We start from the raw sequence: 21,228 nt of genomic DNA on the forward strand, positions 1-21,228 counted from the left end.
CGGCCCACCCTCCAGGACGGCACCTAACCACAATCGGCACCCGCTTCTGCACTTGTTTGGCGAGATACTTTGTATCCGAAGGCGCGGGACCTGGGGCCACCGAGGTCGTGGGGACCCAGGATCCAGGGAGCATGGGAACCGGAGTCCCCGCCTCGGAGCAGACCAGCTGTGCCAAAGGGGATCCACGGGTTTACTGCCCTAAAGATACCCGAGACGCTGAGGCTGTGCAGGTTACTGACTGCGAGAGCCCCGAGGACAGTCCATCCCAAAATGAGTTGGGCTCCAGCAACCCGGAGGACCCTGGGCAGCTGATGGCTTCCTACGAGGGGAAAGCTAAGGGCTACCAGGTGCCTTCCTTTGGCTGGCGCATCTGCTTGGCTCACGAGTTTGCTGAGAAGAGGAAACCCTTTAATGCCAATGACATCTCCCTAAGCAACCTGATAAAGCATCTGGGCATGGGCTTGAGGTGAGTAGATCTCACTGCCTGGAGCACCGCAGGCTTCACTTTGTTCCAGCACAAGACTTCCAGCAGAAGGGGGAAGGGGTGAGAAAGCAGGTATGTGCCTTGTCCCAGTCAAGTGGCCTTTATCCCCAACATATTCTAAGCCTTGATTTTGAAGAGTAAGACCAGGTCACATCTTGTTGCAACCCTTTACTCCCAGTAACCCGCCTTTTAGTAGGAACGAGCAGAAACATCTAGGCCTGCAGCCAGCCTTTCCCGTTCAGCTCCCTCTCACATACTCCCTCCTTTCCAATGATTGGTCTTTGGAGTTAGCTCTCTGTTGTGGTAGGATAGGAAAGGATAGTGTGGCTGCTGAGGTGCTGACACAATGTTGTTTTATTTGGCAGGGGGTGGGTCTCAGAAGCCCCTGAGCAGCTGAGTATTCTCAGTACCTCACTTAGGCACACCACATTACAGTCCAGCACCCAGCACGCTTTAGTTCCAAAGCTGCCTGCTCTCTCAGTCCTGAGAGGGTGATGAGGGGTGCTGTTCACTCCACTCTGAGGTAGGCTGGCCCTGTGATCAGAGAGGCACTGCCATAGGTGTCCCCAGAGCTCTTAGGAATAGCCCTCCAGAGCCTGCCCTGGTGTCTCTCTCGCCCCCGCACTCCCTACCCACGGATTGCAGACATCCGAAGAGCTTACTCTGGCTGTAGAACTCCTCTAGATCCCTCCATATACCCACCGAATTAAAAAACTAGAGATGAGAGACCAAGACCTATTAACAGGAACAGGTGGATGTGAGGGCAAAAAGCAGGTCATCCTGAGTCATTCTACAGTAAACACAGAGCCATGGAGGGAGGCTTGAAGGCTGTGAAACCCAGCCCTGACATGCTTCCCTACCCTGGCTGGTTTGCTCAATGGTTAGAGTGACGACCCGTTCACCGAAAGGTCGAGGGTTGAATTCCCAGTCAGGGCCCGTGCATGAGGCAACTGATGGATGTTTCTCTCACATCGATGTGTTGTTTTTTCTCTCCCCCTCTCTCCCTCCCTTCCTCCATCCCCCATCCTTTCCTCTTTCTCTAGAATCAATGAAAAAATATATCCTCAGGTGAGGATTTTAATAAATAAATAAATAAATAAATGGATCCTTTCCTTTCCCATTCAGTGCTTTGGGGTTGGGGTGGGGAGTCCATTTACCTAACCCCAGCCCTGGGTAGTGGGAAGGGTCTGCCGTCTAGGTATGCCTCTCCTTTGCTAGTAACTGTGGGTGGTAAGCACCAGAGAACAATCATCCCTAGCTCAACCTTTGTGTCAAAATAGAATGTAGACACAATGTTGTTTTATTTGGGAGGGGGTGGGTCTCCGAGCTAAGGTGCTAAGAGAAGCACTTTGGGGTGCATGTGGTGGGGACATTGAGGTCAAGAACAGATGGTGGCTCAGTGGTTGGAGTATTTATCCTATACACCAAAAGGGTGCAGGTTCAATTCCCAGTCAGGGTACATACTTAGTCGGGACACATATAGCATTGATGTTTCTCCCACTCTCTCTTTCTCTTCCTCTCTCTTTAAAGATGTTTCTCATCGATGTTTCTATCTCTTTATCTCTCCTTTCCCCTTTAAAATCAATAAAAACATATCCTCAGGTGAGGATTTAAAAAAAGAGCAGGTGGGTATCCTACCCCTCTGTCCCTATGTATGAGCTGAATCAGAGGCCTGACGCTATGCTCAGGCCCCTGGACCTTGGCTTCCCATGTCAGGATAGGGTGCAGGCCATTGACACAGGCTTTTGGAATGGGATGAGGTCTTGCACTGGGGAGAATGCAGGGGTGAGACAAGGAAGAATTCTGAGTGATAATTCTTAAGTTGGGGCTGAAATTATGGAAAAGGCCAAATAGGTCAAGAATGGTCGGCTGCTAAATTCAGGGAATGGGAGAAACCTAGGAGATAAATATTTGAGTGCCAGTCCTATACTAGATACTCCTTTGTGCTGCCTATCCTCACATCTTGCATTTCTTCCTCATTGCCCTAATGCCCACTGCACTCTCTTTCCCTTCACCAATCCTTTCTGGCCTCTAGTTTCAGAGTCCAGTTTCCTCTAAGTTTTCAGGAAGGATCATCTGCCTTCCCATCATCTCATCCTTTGTCTTCCCTCCCTTTCCTCCTACCCCCCGGAATGTAGCTTCCCTATTCTTTATGCACATTTCTCCTCCCCTTGCTCCTGTCTGTGTTCATCTCTCTTATGCCTCACTGTTTGTACAATCATATGTAAATTCAGCAAATATTCATTGACTGCAGACCATGTGCCCTGCCCTGTGCTTGAAGCAATGAATAATAATCAACTAGTCTTTGTCACTGTCCCTTTCCCCAAGGAACTTAGAAGTATGTGAGACTCACGTGAGGAACACTGAAATAACAAGACAGCATCTGATTGGGAATTGAGATAGTGTATGTACAAGTAATGATCATACCTGACACAGGTATTCCACTTTATGGCTTTCCTACCTAGTATGTCATTTGCTCATTCCATGAGGTGGGTAGTTTGGTAGGGCAGGCAGATGAGGCAACTGAGGCTCAGAAGGGTTACTTACACAAGTGCATGGTTGTAAGTGTTGCGCTTGAATAGTGAATATAAAATGGCTGGGTAGGGAGTAGAATTGGGAGAGAGACTTGCAGGGCAGGGGTTGCAAGAAAGTAAGATTAGAAGATGGTCTAGGACAGATGTCATTGAATCTCAAACAGAATCATTTGCCTATGGGACACAGAGCTGTGACAAGCCCAGGGAAATGTGGAGGTTTTTTTAAGACTTTACTGGGATATTACAAGAGAGCAAAACCACAAAGCTTACAGCTTAGAAATCATAACTGGCCCTTTCAACACCTCGGACAAAAGCTGCCGGGGTAAGTAAAGCAGTGGCAGTGGAGTTAGAGGTGAGGAAAGATCAGAAAGCTCCTGAGGAGAAGAGAGAAAAGAAACAAAGACAGTCCCACACTGTAAGCTGGGGACTGGGAAGATGAGGGGACCTTGTTCTGTAGAGTTGAAAGGAGGAGGTTTGGGAGCAAAGGTGTTGGATCCCTAGAACATGTGATGGGAAATCACAGCTGGGTGTCCAGAAAGAGGTAGGTGACTGCAGCCAGGAAGGCACTGCCCACAACCCTTCCATTCACACTGCCTCTTGCTCCTCAGGTACTTGCAGTGGTGGTACCGGAAGACTCAGGTGGAGAAGAAGAAACCTTTCATCGACCTCATCAACTGTGTACCCCTGAGACAGATCTATGGTGAGCCCCACCCCAGCTCTGCCCTGTTCAGAGCGGGCGCAGCCTCCAGAGAGGGCACAGAGTGAGGCAAAGATGTTTCCACTTAGGCAAGCTTCACTGCCCCATCCCTTAGGGCCCCCCCCCCAGCTTTATTGATATAATTGACATATAACATTGTGTAAGTTAAAGTGTACATGTTGATTTCATATTCCCATGGTTTTTAGAGGAACCCATCTCCATAGTCTAGAAAGTGAGAAATGGGCTTGCTTCCCTCTACCCATTACCCTAGTAATGGTCCTGATTCTCTTTCTAGGTTGTCCCTTGGGTGGCATCGGGGGAGGCACTATAACCCGAGGCTGGAGAGGCCAGTTCTGTCGTTGGCAGCTTAATCCTGGAATGTACCAGCACCGGACAGTCATTGCTGACCAAGTAAGAGCCAGGTGGTGGAGGAGAGGGCCAAGACAGTACCTCCCCACGCCAGGAAGGGCCTCTTGGCCAGTGTAGGATGTGGCAGGCAGATGTGTAAATGGTTCAGTCCAATAAGTCCTTTTAGGATGCTTTCTGTGTGCCCAGCCCTGTGTACTATAGGAATGAGACACTCACAGAGTACACGTTCCTTGAAAGAGTTGACAGCCCTGGCACCTCTGTGCCCTCCATTTCTCTAATAATGCCTCCTGCCTACGTGCTGCCCAGCTCCACTAGCTGAGCCAGTACTCAGCGACAGAGTGCAGAGAATTCCCAGAGCACTTCACCTGGTTGAAAGAACACATGGTAGGACCAGAAGGGAAAACAAAACCAATGTCTGCAAATGCATGAGGAAAACAGATGCATAGAAAGCACCAGCTGCTCACCCTGATTTGCCAGCCCTCAGCCAGAGGCCAGCTCCTCTGCTGGTGATCACTCTTCTGGTCTCTCTGGCTGAGGGCCTGGGAAGCCCCTCATCTCCCAACGCAGATTTCTAGCCTTCTTCCCTTTTCTGAAGCTTTGCTTCTTTTCCCTCTGTTCCTTCCTGGGCTGAGATTGCCAGAGGCATGTGATCTACTTTTCATCATCTCTCTCTAGTGACCTCTCATGTTGAGTTGTCCACCAAGTTCCTATTTCCTGTCTAAGGGATGCCTTCAGCTTCAGCTCATCTTCAAAGGAGAAATGACTAGCAGACGTTGAGTCCAATTAATGACAGTGCCCTTCCTAGTTAGTTTTACCAACCCTGCCCAATGGTCCCAAGCTTCCTTTCTGGCTCATCACTCAGGTATCCCAAGGGGAATGCCTTCCAGAATCATGACTCTACAGTTAAAGTAATTATTGCATGCTTAACATGTGTTAGAATTTTTGTGTAATATTTAATACTTAAAGACAATCCTATAAGGTCAGTGTATTATTATACCCGTTTACAAAAGAGGAAACTAAGATCTAAAGAAGTTTAGTAACGTGCCCAAGATCATATGGGCTGGTAAAGGGAAGCACTGGATTCAGTTCCCTCTGTGGTTAAGAGCCCGTGGTCTTGCCCAGCCTTTGTGGTTCAGTGTTTGAGTGCCGAACCTATGAACCTATGAAACAGGAGGTCATGGTTCGATTCCTGATCAGGGCACATGCCCGGGTTGCAGATTTGATCCCCAGTGTGGGACGTGTAGAAGGCAGCCTATCGATTATTCTCTCTCATCATTGATGCTTCTATCTCTCTCTCTGTCTCCCTCTCCCTTCCTCTCTGACATCAATAAAAATACATATTTTTTAAAAAGAGCCATGGTCTTAACCATTATCTACTATTACAAAAAAACATAAAACTATTTTATATATATGCTTAAAAATATCAGACATACTCTGCACCAAGGGAAGAGCGATCAACCCTTCATAGCCCTAACCTCCAGAAGCTTAAATCTTTTTTTTTTCCAAGTTCTCACCTGAGGGCATATTTTTATTGATTTTTTTAGAGAAAAGGGTACAGGGAGAGAAACATTGATTGGTTGTCTCCTATATGTGCCAACCAGAGATTGAACTGGTGACCTAGGTATGTGCCCTGACTGAATTGAACCTGCAACCTTTTTGGTGTATGGGATGCTACCCCTACTAACTGAACCACCCGGCCAGGCAAAGCTTAAATTTAAAAAATATATATATATATTATTGATTTTATAGAGGAAGGGAGAGGGAGAGAAAGAGATAGAAACATCAATAATGAGAGAGCACTGATCAGCTGCCTCCTGCATACCCCACACTGGGGATCAAGCCCGCAACCCAGGTTTGTGCCCTGACTAGGAATTGAACCATGACCGCCTGGTTCATAGGTTGACACTCAACCACTGAGCCACACCGGCCGGGCAAGCTTAAATTTTTACTAGGGGAATTTTTATTAGGGGCCTTTGAGGAAATAGACACTGGGAGACCACATCAATGCCAAAATGAGAGAGACACTGAGCACAAAGGGACACTGCTGCAGGCTTTGCCCTTCTCTTCCTACTCATGCCACCTCTGCCTGCCTGACTGGGAGTCAGAGCTGGAGAAGGGGACCTCAGGGAACTAGAGGGTCCCTGCCCTCAACCCATGGAGCAGTCAGAGTCAGAATGTCAATGAACACATTGTCACGTCTTAGAGGCATAGGGGGATACACAGAATGACTCAACGATTGAAGAGAAGAGATGGCATTTGGCCTCAGCCTAAAAGGACGGGGGCGTTTCACCAGATTTAGAATGAGCATGGGCAAAGGCATGGAGGAAATGTAGTGTGCTCCAGGCATAGAGTATTTGATATGACCAGAATATAGGCGCTTCAACGGGTAGTGAGTCTAATGAGCAGGGACAGGCCAGATCAAGGTCTTGAAATCCAGGTAGAAGAGTTTAGTCTGAAGGCCATGGGGAGTCACTGGAACATAAACACGGACTAACATATCTTGATTTGTCTATAAGAAAGATCATGATACCCAGATGAGTAGGGATAGAGGGTAAAAGCAGAGATGGTGAGGGCCTGGCTTACGGCAAGAAGACCACAGTGGTGAGAAGGGAGAGGAAGTCTGGGAGATAGGTGGAGAAGGAGGCCAGACTTGGTGGTGACTCACTGAGCTTGGGGGAAAGGCCTGGGGGTGAGTGAGGCTGTGACGCAATGGTAACCATTGCAGGCTCTGGAAACAGAGGAGCTACTTTGAAGAGAGGGAGACTAGTGTGAAGTGCCTGTGGATCACCAGGTTCTAGCCTCTCTTCTTTCTTGGTTTAGTTCACAGTGTGCTTGCGTCGGGAAGGACAGACTGTGTACCAGCAAGTCCTGTCCGTGGAGCGCCCCAGTGTCTTGCGCAGCTGGAACTGGGGCCTGTGTGGGTTCTTCGCATTCTACCATGCCCTCTATCCCCGAGCCTGGACTGTCTATCAGCTTCCTGGCCAGAATGTCACCCTCACCTGCCGCCAGATCACACCCATCTTGCCCCATGACTACCAGGTGAGATTCCCCCTCTGTGTTTCCTCCATTGTCCTCCCTTCCCTGGGATCTGTCTCTGCTGGAAATTCCATGACCTGTGAAAGGGGTTGGAGCATGAACATCATACTGGGTTTCCAGGACCACTGCCCAACTGGTCTTCTGTCTCCTGGTAGATTGCCTGCCTGGGAATATGGGGAGATGTTAGTGGAAATCAAGAATATTTTGGGAGGCCCAGGCGATGTGGCTCAGTAAGTTCAGCATCGCCCATGCAGCAGGAGTCCACTGGTTGGATTCCCAGTCAGGGCACATGCCCAAGTTGCAGGCTTGATCCCTGGTAGGGGGCATGCAGGAGGCAGCTGATTGATGTTTCTCTCTTATCAATGGTTCTATCTCCCTCTCCTCTCCTTTCTTTGAAATCAATTTAAAAAAAAACATTTTAAAAAAAGAATATATTGGGAGTATTTGAGTCAGGTCCTTGGTACGAGGCTTGATCATGGGGAGTGGGCCCAGGAGGAGCCACACTCGGACCATCTGAGTCTGATCTCTTGCTCCCAGGACAGCAGTCTGCCTGTAGGAGTCTTTGTGTGGGATGTGGAAAATGAAGGCGATGAAGCCCTGGATGTGTCCATCATGTTCTCCATGCGGAATGGACTGGGAGGTGGGGACGATGCCTCAGGGGGTTTGTGGAATGAGCCCTTCTGTCTGGAGCGTAATGGGGAGACCATACGGGGGCTGCTGCTGCATCATCCAACCCTTCCAAATCCCTACACGATGGCTGTGGCTGCACGACTCACGGTATGGAGCAGCCTGTCCTGTACTATACCTTAACCCAAACCCCTACTCCCAGCCGGCCCCAGAGCCCACCCCATCCCACCATGGTCTTCATTTCCTAAACTCCTGAGTCCCACTCTCACCACAGCCCATAAGCCTGTGGAACTTGGAGGAGGTGGGAATATGTAACAAGAGCTAGAGCAATTTGGAAGCCAGCATTCTTTAGAGCTTCCCTTCACAGCGTTTGGCCCTTTAACAGGCAGACACGACGGTAACCCACATCACAGCTTTTGACCCTGACGGCACTGGGCAGCAGGTGTGGCAGGATCTACTTCAGGATGGACAGCTGGACTCCCCTGCTGGTAATGGGGGGGTCTAACAGGGAGGTGGTGGGAAAGAGGTTGTCCCTGTCTTGAGAGCAGGGTGGGAGGCCTGGTAATGAATTGGCCTTGCTCCCATCTTTGGGATCCTTGGGGATGAAGGAGGTTTCTGTGCTTCTCTCAGGTCGAAGCACCCTCTCGCAGAAAGGGGTAGGCATCGCTGGGGCTGTGTGTGTTACGAGTAAGCTGCCACCTCGAGGCCGGTGCCGCCTGGAGTTCTCACTGGCCTGGGACATGCCCAGAATCATGTTTGGAGCTCAGGGCCAGGTCTACTACAGGTGAGGGGACAGAGAGAGTATAGGGATCCAAGGTGGTAGGGTCTGACCTGGAGCCCATGTTCTTATCCCTCCCCTTTCTTCTCACCCCAGGCGATACACAAGGTTCTTTGGCTCAGATGGTGATGCAGCACCCGCCCTCAGTCACTATGCACTGTGCCAATACGCAGACTGGGAAGAGAGGATCGCAGCTTGGCAGAGCCCAGTATTGGATGACAGGTGTCAATGGGGCCCATCCCTCCCCTTTCTCCCAGGCACTCACACTCCAATTAGGACTCCTTAATTCACTCTCCACCCACCAAAGGCAGCAGAGTTGAGCTGGGCTTCACTTGGTGCCCCCACTCAACTGAACCCCAGAGTCCTTCCTTTCCTGGGAGGGCCACACTTACTAGACCACTCCCTCCTGACTCCCCAGGTCCTTGCCTGCCTGGTACAAATCTGCACTCTTCAATGAACTATACTTCCTGGCTGATGGAGGCACAGTATGGCTGGAAGTTCCTGAGGACTCCCTACCGGAGGAGCTGGGAGGGAGCATGTGTCAGCTCCGCCCCCTCCTCACGGAGTATGGTCGATTTGGCTACCTTGAAGGTACGGGCTGCTGGTGGCCATAGTATGGCAGGCCGTATCTGTGAGGCCAGTTAGTGCCCTACCACCAGGCAGGACGGTAAGTGTTGCCTGGCCAGGTCATTGGTTGGGATGAGGGGTAACTGGCAGGTATAGAGCGTGACAGTGCCCCACCCCCAACTCCAGAGGACAAGCTAAGTAGGGAGGGGAATACCAAGAGGAATTCTGGCAACAGTGTGTATCCCTCATTCCTCCAGGACAGGAATATCGCATGTACAACACATATGATGTCCACTTCTACGCTTCCTTCGCCCTCATCATGCTATGGCCCAAACTCGAGCTCAGCCTGCAGTATGACATGGGTGAGGGTCTCTTTTGTGCCTCTTCTGCGACCCTTGAACCTTTGTGGTCCCTCACATTGTCTTTTCGCCCCAAAATATACCTATACCCTGTTTACTGGTTTCCTTCTGGGGTCACACCCACAGCTCTACACCACCCCACGACTGCCCATTCTCTCCCCCGCACAACTTGTATGTTTGCTCCCCCAGCTCTGGCCACACTTGGGGAAGACCTGACATGTCGACAGTACCTGATGAGTGGGGTAATGGCACCTGTGAAAAGGAGGAACGTCATCCCCCATGATATTGGGGACCCAGGTAAAAGTCCTTCCCCCTCAAGGTCTGCTTCCCTCAACTTTTGCACCCTCTACCCTACCACCAACGCAGATAAGCCAGGTTCCCTTCCCTCCTGCAGATGACGAGCCATGGCTCCGGGTCAATGCGTATGTGATCCATGACACTGCTGACTGGAAGGACCTGAATTTGAAGTTTGTGCTGCAGGTTTATCGGGACTATTACCTGACGGGGGACCAGGGCTTCCTGAGGGACATGTGGCCTGTGTGTCTGGTAAGGGATACATGTACAGTGGCCAGTCCAGGAGCATGACTGGTTGGGGACAGATAGCTGGCTGCTGTCTTTCCTTAGGCTCTAGGTCTTCCCTATCTTGGTCCCTCTCTAGGCCGTGATGGAGTCTGAAATGAAGTTTGACAAGGACCAAGATGGACTCATTGAAAATGGAGGCTATGCAGACCAGACCTATGATGCTTGGGTCACCACAGGCCCCAGGTTGGGGGACAGGGATTTACAGGGGGCCTGAGATGGCAACTAAGCACTAAGGGATTGTGGGTCCAAGGAAGGGTGACTCGTTGCCTGTTATATAGCATGGGAATGGCTGGAGCTGCCAGTGTGACCCCTGAACCCATTTTCCTGATCAGTGCTTATTGTGGAGGACTGTGGCTGGCAGCTGTGGCTGTGATGGTCCAGATGGCTTCTCTGTGTGGGACAAAGGACATTCAAGATAAGTTTTCTTCCATCCTTAGCCGGGGCCAGCAAGCCTATGAGAGACTGCTATGGAATGGTGAGTTGGGGTATTCCTAAGGAGTCTTAAGGCAGCTATGGGAACACAAAGAGACTTACTTTTGCCCTTCCTCCACTCCAGGCCGCTATTACAATTATGATTGCAGCTCTCAGCCTCAATCCTGTAGCATCATGTCTGACCAGTGTGCTGGCCAGTGGTTCCTGAGGGCTAGTGGCCTAGGAGAAGGAGAAACTGAGGTGAGAGAGACTAGGAAGAGGAACCAGGTGGGTTTTTCTTGGAAGAAGCAAGTTTAAGAGACCGTGTTTCTGCCTTTGCCCCTCTAGGTATTTCCTACCCAACACGTGGTTCGTGCTCTCCAAACTATCTTTGAATTCAATGTCCAGGCCTTTGCAGGAGGGACCATGGGGGCTGTGAATGGGATGCAGCCCCAGGGTGTCCCTGATAGATCCAGTGTCCAGTCTGATGAAGTCTGGGTGGGCGTGGTCTATGGGCTGGCAGCCACCATGATCCAGGAGGTAATGCACTGTCTTCCCCATCTCTCCACCATCTGTCTCATGGCCCTGCACTTCCTTAGCCCTCAGTTATTTGTACTGCCTAACCCATGCCATCTATTCACCTAGAAAGCCTCCATCTTTTCCCTGGCATGCATTCCATCTCTTGCCTTCAGTCACCTGCCTGTGGGTTAAATTTATCTCCCCCATTAGCTGGGAACTGCCTGAGGGCAGAGACCCCATTGCCTCCATCTGTCCAGTTAAAGAGACCATGCAGGGGGTGCCAACTAATGTGACTGCCATCTCTCCCTACAGGGCCTGACTTGGGAGGGCTTCCAGACAGCTGAAGGCTGCTACCGTACTGTGTGGGAGCGCCTGGGCCTGGGCTTCCAGACACCTGAGGCATACTGCCAAAAGCGAGTGTTCCGCTCTCTGGCCTACATGCGGCCACTGAGCATCTGGGCCATGCAGCTGGCCCTGCAGCAGCAACATAAAAAGGCCTCCAGACCAATAGCTGAACAGGGCACAGGACTAAGCACGGGGTCTAAACTCGGACCAAAGGAAGTCATGGCAAACCCAAGTCCAGAGTGAGCCCCCTGAACTATGGGAGGAAGGCGCTAACATAAATCCCACCTGGCATTTGCTCTTCCCTATCACCCAGTCTTCTGCAACCCTGAGCCACTAGGACAATCATGCCCCCTCTCCCTTCTCCCCACCCAACCACACCAGGAAAGGAGTTGAAGGTAACCCAAGCATCAGAATCACTTATTTATTTCCTCATCCCGTCCCCTCACTGCATGAAATGTTCAAGGTCAGTTGATTCCCCCAGGTCCATTCATGGGGGTGATAGACATACATGGGTACAAATAAAGGACCCAGAAAGATGGCAAGTGTGGTGTGTTTGAGCCCTAAGGCATCCTGACAGGGCACAGAAGCTAAAAGTAGCCTTCTCTTATTAATTTTCATCTAGCCTGAGTATCTGCCCTGCAAGATAACAGATACGGGGCTGTGCGCAGGGAGCCATCCCTCTTCTCTTGTGAGATTTGCATGCAGGGGAAGGATGGGACCCAGGCAGGCGAACTTTGAAAAGGGATCGGGGAGTGGCAATTTCAGAGGAGGCTCTGTGCCAGGAGCCTGAGGCATGTGGGAGGGCAGGCAGCAAGAGTTGCCAGGAGCCTGGAGCTCATGGTCTGAGCTATCCTTTGGTACCTCCGACTGCAGGACAGACAGCTCCAGCTGATGAGGGAGGGCACGAAGCTGGCGGGATAATACTGAGAAGAAAAAGACTCTTTAGAAGCAGGCCAGGCTTCTCCCACTAGTTCACCCATAATATTATCCTCAAGCCCCTCACCTCCATGCTCAGCTGGCAGGCTCCCCCTGGTGCCAGAGGAGTACATAGCAGGTGCAAGGGCGAGACAGAAGGAGAACAGTAGGACCTGGAACACAAGAAAAGGAAATGATGAAGAGCTCTGGATTGCACCCATCCCTGCACCTGGAAGAAGGATCTCCTTTCATCACCATCCTTACCAGGACACAGGTGCTGCTGCTGCTGCTGGTTTTGTTAGAGATCTGAATCACCATGGCCTGGAGTCTCCTCAGCTGATCCAGGAGGGACCTAGAAGATGGAACAGTTAGCAGCCCTAGCCTGGCACCTGAGATACAATGAAACCTTTCTGTTAAGGCCACCCCTCCATCTGTGCACTAGATCCTCTAAAAATTTAAATTTAATAACATGTATACCTCCTGAATACATGAGAGCGACTTAAAAACAGTAATTCTCTTTATGTCCTATTTTTGCAAAAGACTTCCTCCTCTCTGTGGACAAAATGACTAAAGTTCCTCATTAAAACAAATAACACACCTCTGCCCTGCCCTGACTTAAACTCCTTAGCAAATAGTCAGTGGTTCTACACTGCCTAATTAGCTACACACATAACACTCACCAGGCAGTCTAGATTCTCTACGTTCTGGCCCAACTCACCTATGTTAGGGTTCCAGCCAAACTGAACTATGCTGTGTTCTCTCCCTAAAATGCTCCTCCCCATTTATACCCCCAACCCCAACTCCCAGAATCTTATCTATTATTAAATGTCATCTGCCCATGAGGTTTTTCTTACTCTCTTTTTAAAAAATATATTCTTACTGATTTCAGAGAGGGAGAGAGAAACATCCATGATGAGAGAGAATCACTGATTGGCTGCCTCCTGTATGCCCCACCCTGGGGATCAAACCCACAACCTGGGAATGTGCCCTGAACAGGTATCAAACTGTGACCTGGTTCATTGGTCGACACTCAACCACTGAACCACTCCAGCCGGGCTCTCTTGTCTTTCTTGATACTTATCCTTTGTTATGTGTGAATTTATTCCCCATTACTGTGAACTTCTTAGAATCAGAAACCAAATAAGGGCAAAGAATCAGACCTTGCATGTGGGAGCTGGCCGGTTGGAAATCAAGTGTGGAGCAGGAAAAATGTGAGACGGCAGGAAAAGGGGGTGATGTTATAGAGAGGTGCTTACAGATTCTGTTCCTCCAGGATCTGTACTTTGTTCTGTAGCTCCAGATTCTGGGCTGTGTATTTCAAGACCCTGAGGGAAGAACAGGGATGTGGGGATATGGCCTGTATCCTCTCTTCAAAAGACCTCCCACTTTCAACTACTTGTTCCCCCAACCCCAGAGTCCCTCTCCCGTTATACCTGCTCTCTAAACCCCCCACATACACCTTCTTCTTCCTGCGGCTCTCCTGAGCAGACTTTTTATTTCGAATCTTCCTCCGCACTCGTTTCAGAACTTGTTCCTCCATCTGAGATAATACAAGGAAAGGGGGTCTCAGATCAAAGAGTTGGAAGGTAACCGAGTTCAATCATCTTCCCAATGCAGGAATCCCTTCTACAGCTTCCCTTACCAATAGGCACTTCAGTTCTGGCTGAATGCCTCCAAGGACCAGCTGTTAACACCCTCACAAGCCAGACCATTTTTAACAATTTTATTAATTAAACATCTCCCTTATCCTGAGCCAACACCTGCCTTCCATCCATTGCACTTACCTAATACCTAGTCTCTGGGGCCATACAGAACAAATTACATGGGCCTTAGCTATTTTGAGGCACTCAATATTTCCTCAGTTAATCTGGGCAAGAATTTAACTCATTTATCTCAGAATAGACCACATCCTTTTAATATCTGGGCTCAAAACTGGACACTAAGAAGTGGTGTGGCCAGTATAATGAAGAACAAGATAGGAACTGCCCTTCTAAAGGCAATACCTCTATGGATATAGCCTCCAAACCCCATTCAACTTCTTAGTAGCCATAATACTACTAATGCACTAACACTTTTGAATTCTCTTTCAAAGAGAACACGGAAATTGGTGTAAGCTCCACAAAACCAGGATCTGCCCCTGCATCTAGCTAGCATATTAACTACATCCCCCAGTTTCCTAATATCAGCAAATTTGCTAAGTTTCTCACTTCAGTCCTTTTTCAAGTTACTGATAAAATTAACAGAACTGGCGAACTTGGGACTCACAACCCCCCTCCAGCCTTTACTGAACCCAATGGAAGTCCTACCTTAGTGAGAGGCAGTGTTTCGGGCAGAGTAAGCCCCTCCTGCTCCAATAGCCTCTTTTCCTCATCTGTCAGTATCAGCCCAACAATCTCCTGGGGTTAGGAAAGGTGGGCAGCAGAGGAGCAAGGGGATGTCAGAGAGGAATGAGGAATCCGGCCCCACCTCTGCAATGTGGGAATAATCCTCCTGTAAATCAAATTCAGTACCTGCTCTGCCGGGTCCTCCACGTGTAGTGGAGTCATCGGGATCCCCTCTTTTCCACAGCTCCCACTAGCTGCAAAGAGGAAAGTGAATAGCCAGGCCCATGAATCCTCTCCTTCCCCCCAAACATTACTCTTTCATGCTCACCTAGATCTATGGAAACATGTTCTTGTGAGAGAGAGTAGGTGTGGTCATGGTGGACAAGACAGGGATTATTAGAGTTGCTGAAAATGTTCAATGCTGTGGGACTCGGCAGGGAGCTCAGGAAATCCTCTACGTCCCAATCGCTCAGTGCCTGCACAGGGTTCAAATGAACAGTCCTTGACCTATCACCACCCACGCCCCATGAACACCCCAACCGGACTCAGAGCCCCCACCCACCTCGGAAAGCGGCAACTCCCAGTCCAGTGGAGCCTCCAAGACCTCATCGGGCGCCGCCCCCAAATCTCCGCTTCCCTCTAGCAGGAAGCCCAGCAGGTCCTGTTCACCCGGGTCCAACGCCAGCTCCATATGGGAAATCTACCGGAAAAAATGGACATAAACACAGGAGTTCACCCCTCCACCGGGCCCCAACCCCGAATCCCATGCACAGTACCCACCGACGGTCGGACGGCCCCACCTATCCGCTACTCCCTCCTCAGCCGGCTTTCCGCCTCCCGGTCTGGATTATCCACAGCTTCCAACACAGCGGAAGTGACGCGCAGAGCCCCGAGGCATTCCGGGACTTGAAGTTCCCGGTAACGCGGAAGTGGGCTCCGTGCGGCGCCACGTCCCGGGAGCTATGCAAATCGAGGGGACGTCCCCGCCGCCTCCTCACACCCCGAGGGCGGGCATTCTGGGCCCCTGGCTCCGCCCTCGCCCCCGGCTAAGGAAACGGAGGATCAGAGACTAAAGGGGAACTCGGGCGCAGTTCGAGCGCTTCCCCCCCGGGTTGCGCCGCACCCTTGCTTCCTGCTGGGAGAGGTGGCCGCTCTTCGGTGGGATCCCGAGCATCGAGAGCTGGAGCCAGAGCAGCTTCCTGCAGCACCCGCAACCATAGAGCGCGGGCCCAGGGCGCCGCCCACGGGTGGGGGACGTTCCGGGGACGGAAGTGGCCTAGAGAGTGCCGAAGGGAGGGCGAGGCCGGATCTCGAGAGTCACCGGGAGATCGAGCCGGCTAGCGGGCCGGCGGGCGGGGCGTAAGCCAGGCAGCGCAGGTACGTCCGACCGGGCCGAGCGGGAGCTCTTGGGTGGGGCCGCGAGGCCAGGCCCGGGAGGCGGGCGGGCGGGGCCCCTGACTCTCCTGCGCCTCCTGTTTCGGGGCTGGGAGAGGTCAGCGTCCAGTCTATTTTGGCTTGGGCTCGGAATTTAAAGGAGACCCTTTTGCGGGAGCCAGGCCCTTCTGGGAGCAATCCTCTGACTCGGATAAGTTTCGGGGAGGATGGCGAGTGGGGTGACAGTGAGGTGCAGGGCGGGGATCGGCTTTGAGGTTTGCTGATAGCGAGTGTGTGGGTAGGAAAGCTTTGGGTGAACCTGGGATTAGGTGGAATTGCGTTTAGGAATCAAGGTTACTTTATAAGTTATAGAGCCCGGGTTAAAAATTTAGAGTTCCTAGTGTGTCAGGTCGGTTGGATGTATGTAAAGTTTGGATTAAGGTCATTATTTTGTTTTCTAGGATGGCCAGCGTAAGTCAGCGTTCAGGGTCAACAACAGGAATTGGCTAGAAATTCAGTTTTTAGGGATTAGAGGACCATTGGCATGGTCAGTTTTAGGACTAAATAGTGGAGGGATGGGTCAGGAAAGGGATGAATGTCAAAGCCGGTTTTGGGAAACAGGAAACAAATGAGGGTCAAGGTTAATGTTAGGAATTAGGGTCAGTTCTAGGGGTTGTGGTTGAGGTCAGGGTAGATGACCTGAGGGAAGTAAAATTTAAGGAATTGACAGTTCCAAATCTGAGCTTTCCCATCATTTCATAGCGCTCTCCCACCATTTGCACTCACTCATTCATCTGCATACTTCTTAGTCATCTGCTGAATACCCGACACCCAGCCCAACAGAACTAGCAAGTAACCCTGGTCCATGCTATGTGCCATCCCCTGATTCTGAGCCTCCTTAATTTCTTGGTCTAGTTGTAGATCCCCTTCCCCCACTCCCCAAACAGAAAAGAGGAAATGAGACCCAAAGAGGAAACTGGGTCTTGCAGATCCCACGCCCAGCCAGGCCACTGACCACACCCCCAAGTCACTCCCAGCATGACCCTGTCACTGACCATAGCACTATCCCTTACTCAGTCTGACCCAGTCCCTGGCTGCATCCCATCCCCCCTCCACAACTCCAGCTTTACTTAGACACTGCCAGTGTCCCTTCACTCTTCCTCCATCCCAGCCTAATTTAGCCACTGACCACAGCCCCATCTCTTCTCAGCCTTCTGTAGCCTGGCCTAGCCTCTGACCTCACTTCATCACTCCCTGATTTAGCCACTGTCCACCAGGGACATAATTATTCTTCCCCTTCTCCCAGCCTGATCCGGTGACTGATTATCCAACTACCCTCTTCCCCAGCCTTCCTCTATACCTTGTCTTCCCCATTTCCAGCCCGATACACTCACTAACCCCATCCCTTCTTTTTTTTTTTTCTTTTTTTAATTTTAAGAGGAGGTATGCACATGCTTTTGATTTTTATTTTAAATTACAGTTGGCATGTATTAATTTCAGGTGTGCAACCGGGTGTTTAGGCATTTATATACCTTGCAAAGTGATCACACCAATAAGTCTAGTACCCATCTGGCACAGTGCACTAACCTTCTGCCCCTACCTAGTACTAACTAACCACATCCCGGTCCCCTTTTCCCCGCAGCCTAACCACATCCCCTAACCACAGCCTCATCTTCACATTCCCAGCTCAGCCTGATCCTTCCTTTCCCCCTTCCCAGTTTCTCACCGAAACTCCAGCTGCCCCAGCTACTGAGTGGCTGGCTTTTAATGACAAGAAGCCAGGCCCTTTGGGTTCTGGTCCCTGGTGGTTGACAGAACATACTGTCATCAGGTCCTGTCTGTTCTGCCTCTTAAACTTTCTAATGAGTGACATCCTTCTCTCCACTATTCTATCTCTGGCTTCATTACATCTCACTTGTGCAAACGCAGTGTCTAGTTTCTAATCTCCAAGGTAACTGCCAGAGTTGTTTTTCTAAAGCCCAGCCCTGCTGTTTCCCTTCTCTACTCACAGCCTCCCTGAGCCGCCTGCTACCCTCCAGTAGGTCACATCCCTCATACTTCTCTCTAGTCCTCCGTGGCCTTGTCATCTAACCCTGACTTCCCCGTCACTGCTCCCTTGCAGGTACCCTGTGCTTCAGCCAGCCTGTCTACTCACTTCCCTGAATGCTCCTACGTGATTTCCTGCTTCTTCACCTTTTGCTTATGCTATTCTCTCTGCCTGGAATGCTACCCCTGACTCATCGGCGGCTGGTATAGTGGAGAGCTTGGGCTTTGGAGTCAGAGAGACCTGGGTTCGGATCGTGGCTTCACAACTTAGGTGTGTGACTTTGGACAAGTAACCTTGAACACGTGTTTCACGTCTTTGAACCTCAGTTTTATAATCTGTAAAAATGGAAATAATGACACCTACCTTGCAGGGTTGTTGTAAGGATTGAATGAAATTATGTATACCAAGCAATGGACATATAGTAAATAAAAAGATAGATCACTGTTATTTTTATATTACCTTTATTTTTTTAAATCCTAACTTCTAAGGACATTTCTCATGGAGTCTTTTTGGTCCTCCTTCCCTAACCTAAAGGCATCCTCCCCTGAGCACACACCTCTTGGCTTTGACCACATCCTGCCCTCTAATAACAATTCTGTGCTTAACTTATCCACTAATCTGACTGGGAGCCCCGTGAGAGCAAAAACTAGGTAGGGCTTACTCTTGGTTCCCAGGGTCTTCCCTACAACGGGACTTCAGAAATGCTTGCTGGGTGAATGGAGGGAGAATATCTACATAATGGGAGAAGAGATGTGGGGCGACAGTTGTGCTTGCTGATAGAGGTGTGTTTGTGGGGAAGCTGTGTGTGTGGCATGAGGTCTTTATGGGAAGATAATGTGGTTGTGATGGGATCTGTGCAGGGGCTGTGTGCTGGAGATAATGTGTGTCTAGAGACAGTGTAAGTAGCTTTGTGGGAGAAAGCTCTGTGCATAGGCTCTTTTGGGGTATATTTGGGGAGAATGAATGTGCCTGGATAAGGGTAAAGGTGAGGAGAGGCTGTGTTGGGAGAGGTCAGGTCCAGACCTTTAGCTGCCCAGTCCAGCCCTAAATGAGCCTCCAGCAACTTGAGGCCGGATATGTCAGTCTCACCCACAACCCTCACCACTCCCCCTCCTCGCGGTTGCGGACTCAGAAGCCAAATTTGGTAACAGACTGAGTGTTACTCCCCCAACCCTCTTCCATTCTGACTCTGTCTTTAGCTTTCTCTCTCCCTTTGTCCCTCTCTGTAACCCCCTCCCTGTCTTTCTGCACGTCTGTTTGTGGGTATCTGCTCGGACTGTATTCTCCATGTGCCCCAAATTCCTTATCCCCAGTATACTTACATTCCATTCCTTGCTGGGATTTGACCTCCTGTCCTCCATTCCCTCCCGCCCCCCCCTCCACTCCAATTGCCCAACTCCTCTGGAATGTATCTTAGGAATGTCTTGAGGGAGGAGGAGTTCCCTGGGAGGGGGACATGAGGAGGAGGGGGTGTTGTTGCTGTTCCTCCATAAAACATGGAAAGGGTAAGAAAGTTCTCAGGCCAGAGCAGGAACTAGGTATACTTCCAGGGGCCTTGTTCTATGCCCTCATCACCCTCAATTCACTCCTCCGTTCCCTTTCCTCCCCACCCTCTTGTAACTATGTGGATGTCCACTCAGGACCAGCCTGAGAGTAGGGGTAGGCATGACTCAACTCCCTTATCGGGGTCTCACCAGAGGTTTCCGTACTTGAGGAAGAAGGGGGTGCCCATATGTCCGGAGGAAATGGGGGGGAGATGTGCAATTTCAGCTTTGGGTGGAGGGTCCTTTCAGTCTTGCCCTCGGCTCCTCTGACTCCTCCACCAGCTTCGCTCCAATCCTCCAGAGACCCCACATCCAGGTCTGTCCACCTACTGGGAGAAGTGCCCGAGGAATGGGGAGGTGGGCAGAGAGCTGGAACTGGGGAGACTGGGAGGGTGCTCTCTTGTTTGGCAGTAAAGAGAGAGCGAGCCGTGGCTTCCTCTCTTTTGAGACTCTCGGCTATTGAGGATGTCAAAATGGTCCATTAGACCCTAACCCAGGCCCTTCCTTGTCTCCTATTTCTACCTAAATTTTCAGTCCCCTACATCCCATCCTTTCTAACTTCTTCACCCCAAAAGATATACCCCTTCCCAACTTCTCTGGTACTCAGCTGTCTTCTGTATCCCAACACCTAATTCTGCTTCCAACTTTGCCCCTAATCCTGCTATCCCACTTGGGGCTAGCCGTTTACCAGGAGGTGACCGGGCAGCCTGGATGTGCTCAGTCAAGAAGCCAATCCCCTCACGGAGCTGGGTCACATCATCAGCTGCCAGGCAGACTTGTCTTCCCTTCCCGTGCACTGTGCGCCACCTGCCGCCTCTAGTGGCTCCTCCAGCCCACTAAGAATTGGTGCCAGGAGGGCGGTGGCGGGCAGGTTGGGACTAGTATCCTGAGAAGCACTGAAAATACCATCGGGGAGGGAGCGGAGACGGAGGGAGAGTCTGAGGAGGACTTGCTGAAGAGGAGAGTGTAGGAGGGGTTGTGAGGATGTGTTGACTTAGAAGGAGCAGAGACTGGATTAGAAGAACCGGGCTCTTTCTCTGACCTGCCTTGAAACTGCCCCCCCCCCCCACCCTTCTTCAACAGGGTCTGATTTTTTCTGCAAAGTTGGAGAGTTGATTAGATAATTTCTGAGATCCCTTTGGATTAGAGGGTCACTATTCTAGCTTGATTGCCAGGGAAGCCAAATATGGGCAAAGCTCCTTGAACATCTCTCGTTAGAGGAAAGCTGGGACAGGAGTGCGTCTAGGTGGCTTGAACAGCCAGTATTTGGTCTTCCTGCCAGACTAGCCAGAGCCAGTGTTTGCAGGCTTCAAAAGCCCTTCGGAATTATCTAATATAACATCTTCACGTTGTAGAGAAGGAAGCTGACGCTGTGAGAGAGAAGGTCACATGATGAGTCAGGGCAGAGCTCTGAAAATCCCAGACAGGGAAAAGCCAGCAAGCAGGATTCCATGTGAGACAGACAGAAAAAGACTGAACCAGGAAAACGATGAAAACAAGGCAGAGTCGGGCTGGGAAAGGAGCAAGAGAGAGACACTTGAAAGAAAGGAGGCACAGATTCTAGTGGTGAGGACAGGGCGCTGTCCCAGGTAACATGGAATTCCAGACCTGCTCTTGCACCTTGCACACCAGCTTCTCCTTCAGATGTCTTAGAGGGTTAGGACTGGTCCTTTTGATATAACTAATCTTTCACTCTTTAAAGTTATTAAATAAAAC

General features: G+C 50.6%; 3 protein-coding genes across 5 annotated transcripts in view; 2 read left to right on the forward strand and 1 right to left on the reverse strand.

Annotated features, from left to right (window-relative positions):
- Positions 1–8: 8 nt before the first annotated feature.
- Positions 9–11,644, forward strand: GBA2 (glucosylceramidase beta 2). The gene is made up of 17 exons (XM_079790652.1): positions 9–466; positions 3,627–3,718; positions 4,011–4,126; positions 6,905–7,123; positions 7,658–7,897; positions 8,133–8,235; positions 8,378–8,531; positions 8,622–8,747; positions 8,944–9,116; positions 9,350–9,454; positions 9,641–9,748; positions 9,846–9,997; positions 10,110–10,216; positions 10,366–10,508; positions 10,590–10,705; positions 10,793–10,984; positions 11,276–11,644. The coding sequence occupies exons 1-17, from the start codon at positions 132–134 to the stop codon at positions 11,549–11,551; spliced, it is 2,757 nt and encodes a 918-aa protein (XP_079646778.1). The 5' UTR covers positions 9–131; the 3' UTR covers positions 11,552–11,644.
- A 71-nt stretch (positions 11,645–11,715) lies between these two features.
- On the reverse strand, positions 11,716–15,464 carry CREB3 (cAMP responsive element binding protein 3). Of its 2 annotated transcripts, none has more exons than XM_079790656.1 (10): positions 15,328–15,464; positions 15,110–15,247; positions 14,876–15,023; positions 14,734–14,801; positions 14,530–14,619; positions 13,681–13,763; positions 13,480–13,548; positions 12,488–12,575; positions 12,312–12,396; positions 11,716–12,231 (listed from the first exon to the last, which is right to left on the reverse strand). In XM_079790656.1, exons 2-10 carry the CDS (start codon positions 15,236–15,238, stop codon positions 11,927–11,929), a joined length of 1,065 nt encoding a protein of 354 aa, XP_079646782.1. In that variant the 5' UTR covers positions 15,239–15,247; positions 15,328–15,464; the 3' UTR covers positions 11,716–11,926. The 2 variants fall into 2 exon arrangements, with proteins under 2 accessions (XP_079646782.1, XP_079646781.1); XM_079790655.1 differs by having other exon boundaries at positions 13,657–13,763; positions 15,328–15,463.
- A 146-nt stretch (positions 15,465–15,610) lies between these two features.
- TLN1 (talin 1) overlaps positions 15,611–21,228 on the forward strand; it is a 30,870-nt gene continuing 25,252 nt past the window's right edge. For both annotated transcript variants that reach the window (XM_079790645.1, XM_079790646.1), the window contains exon 1: positions 15,611–15,924. The gene's annotated coding sequence lies outside the window, so the exon portion shown is untranslated. The remainder of the gene's footprint in view (positions 15,925–21,228) is intronic.

The sequence above is a fragment of the Cnephaeus nilssonii genome (assembly GCF_951640355.1).
Source record: "Cnephaeus nilssonii genome assembly, chromosome: 14".
NCBI lineage: Eukaryota > Metazoa > Chordata > Mammalia > Chiroptera > Vespertilionidae > Cnephaeus > Cnephaeus nilssonii.

What these genes read in the sequence shown, in the direction of transcription:
- GBA2 (XM_079790652.1), top strand. Translation starts at nt 132, where the DNA reads ATGGGAACCGGAGTCCCCGCCTCGGAGCAGACCAGCTGTGCCAAAGGG. An exon ending in CATCTGGGCATGGGCTTGAG is followed by an intron (nt 467 to 3,626) that starts GTGAGTAGATCT and finishes CTTGCTCCTCAG; the next exon opens with GTACTTGCAGTGGTGGTACC. An exon ending in TAGGAGAAGGAGAAACTGAG is followed by an intron (nt 10,706 to 10,792) that starts GTGAGAGAGACT and finishes TTGCCCCTCTAG; the next exon opens with GTATTTCCTACCCAACACGT.
- CREB3 (XM_079790655.1), bottom strand. Translation starts at nt 15,238, where the DNA reads ATGGAGCTGGCGTTGGACCCGGGTGAACAGGACCTGCTGGGCTTCCTG. An exon ending in GGGAGTTGCCGCTTTCCGAG is followed by an intron (nt 15,024 to 15,109) that starts GTGGGTGGGGGC and finishes AACCCTGTGCAG; the next exon opens with GCACTGAGCGATTGGGACGT. An exon ending in TGGAGGACCCGGCAGAGCAG is followed by an intron (nt 14,620 to 14,733) that starts GTACTGAATTTG and finishes TCCTAACCCCAG; the next exon opens with GAGATTGTTGGGCTGATACT.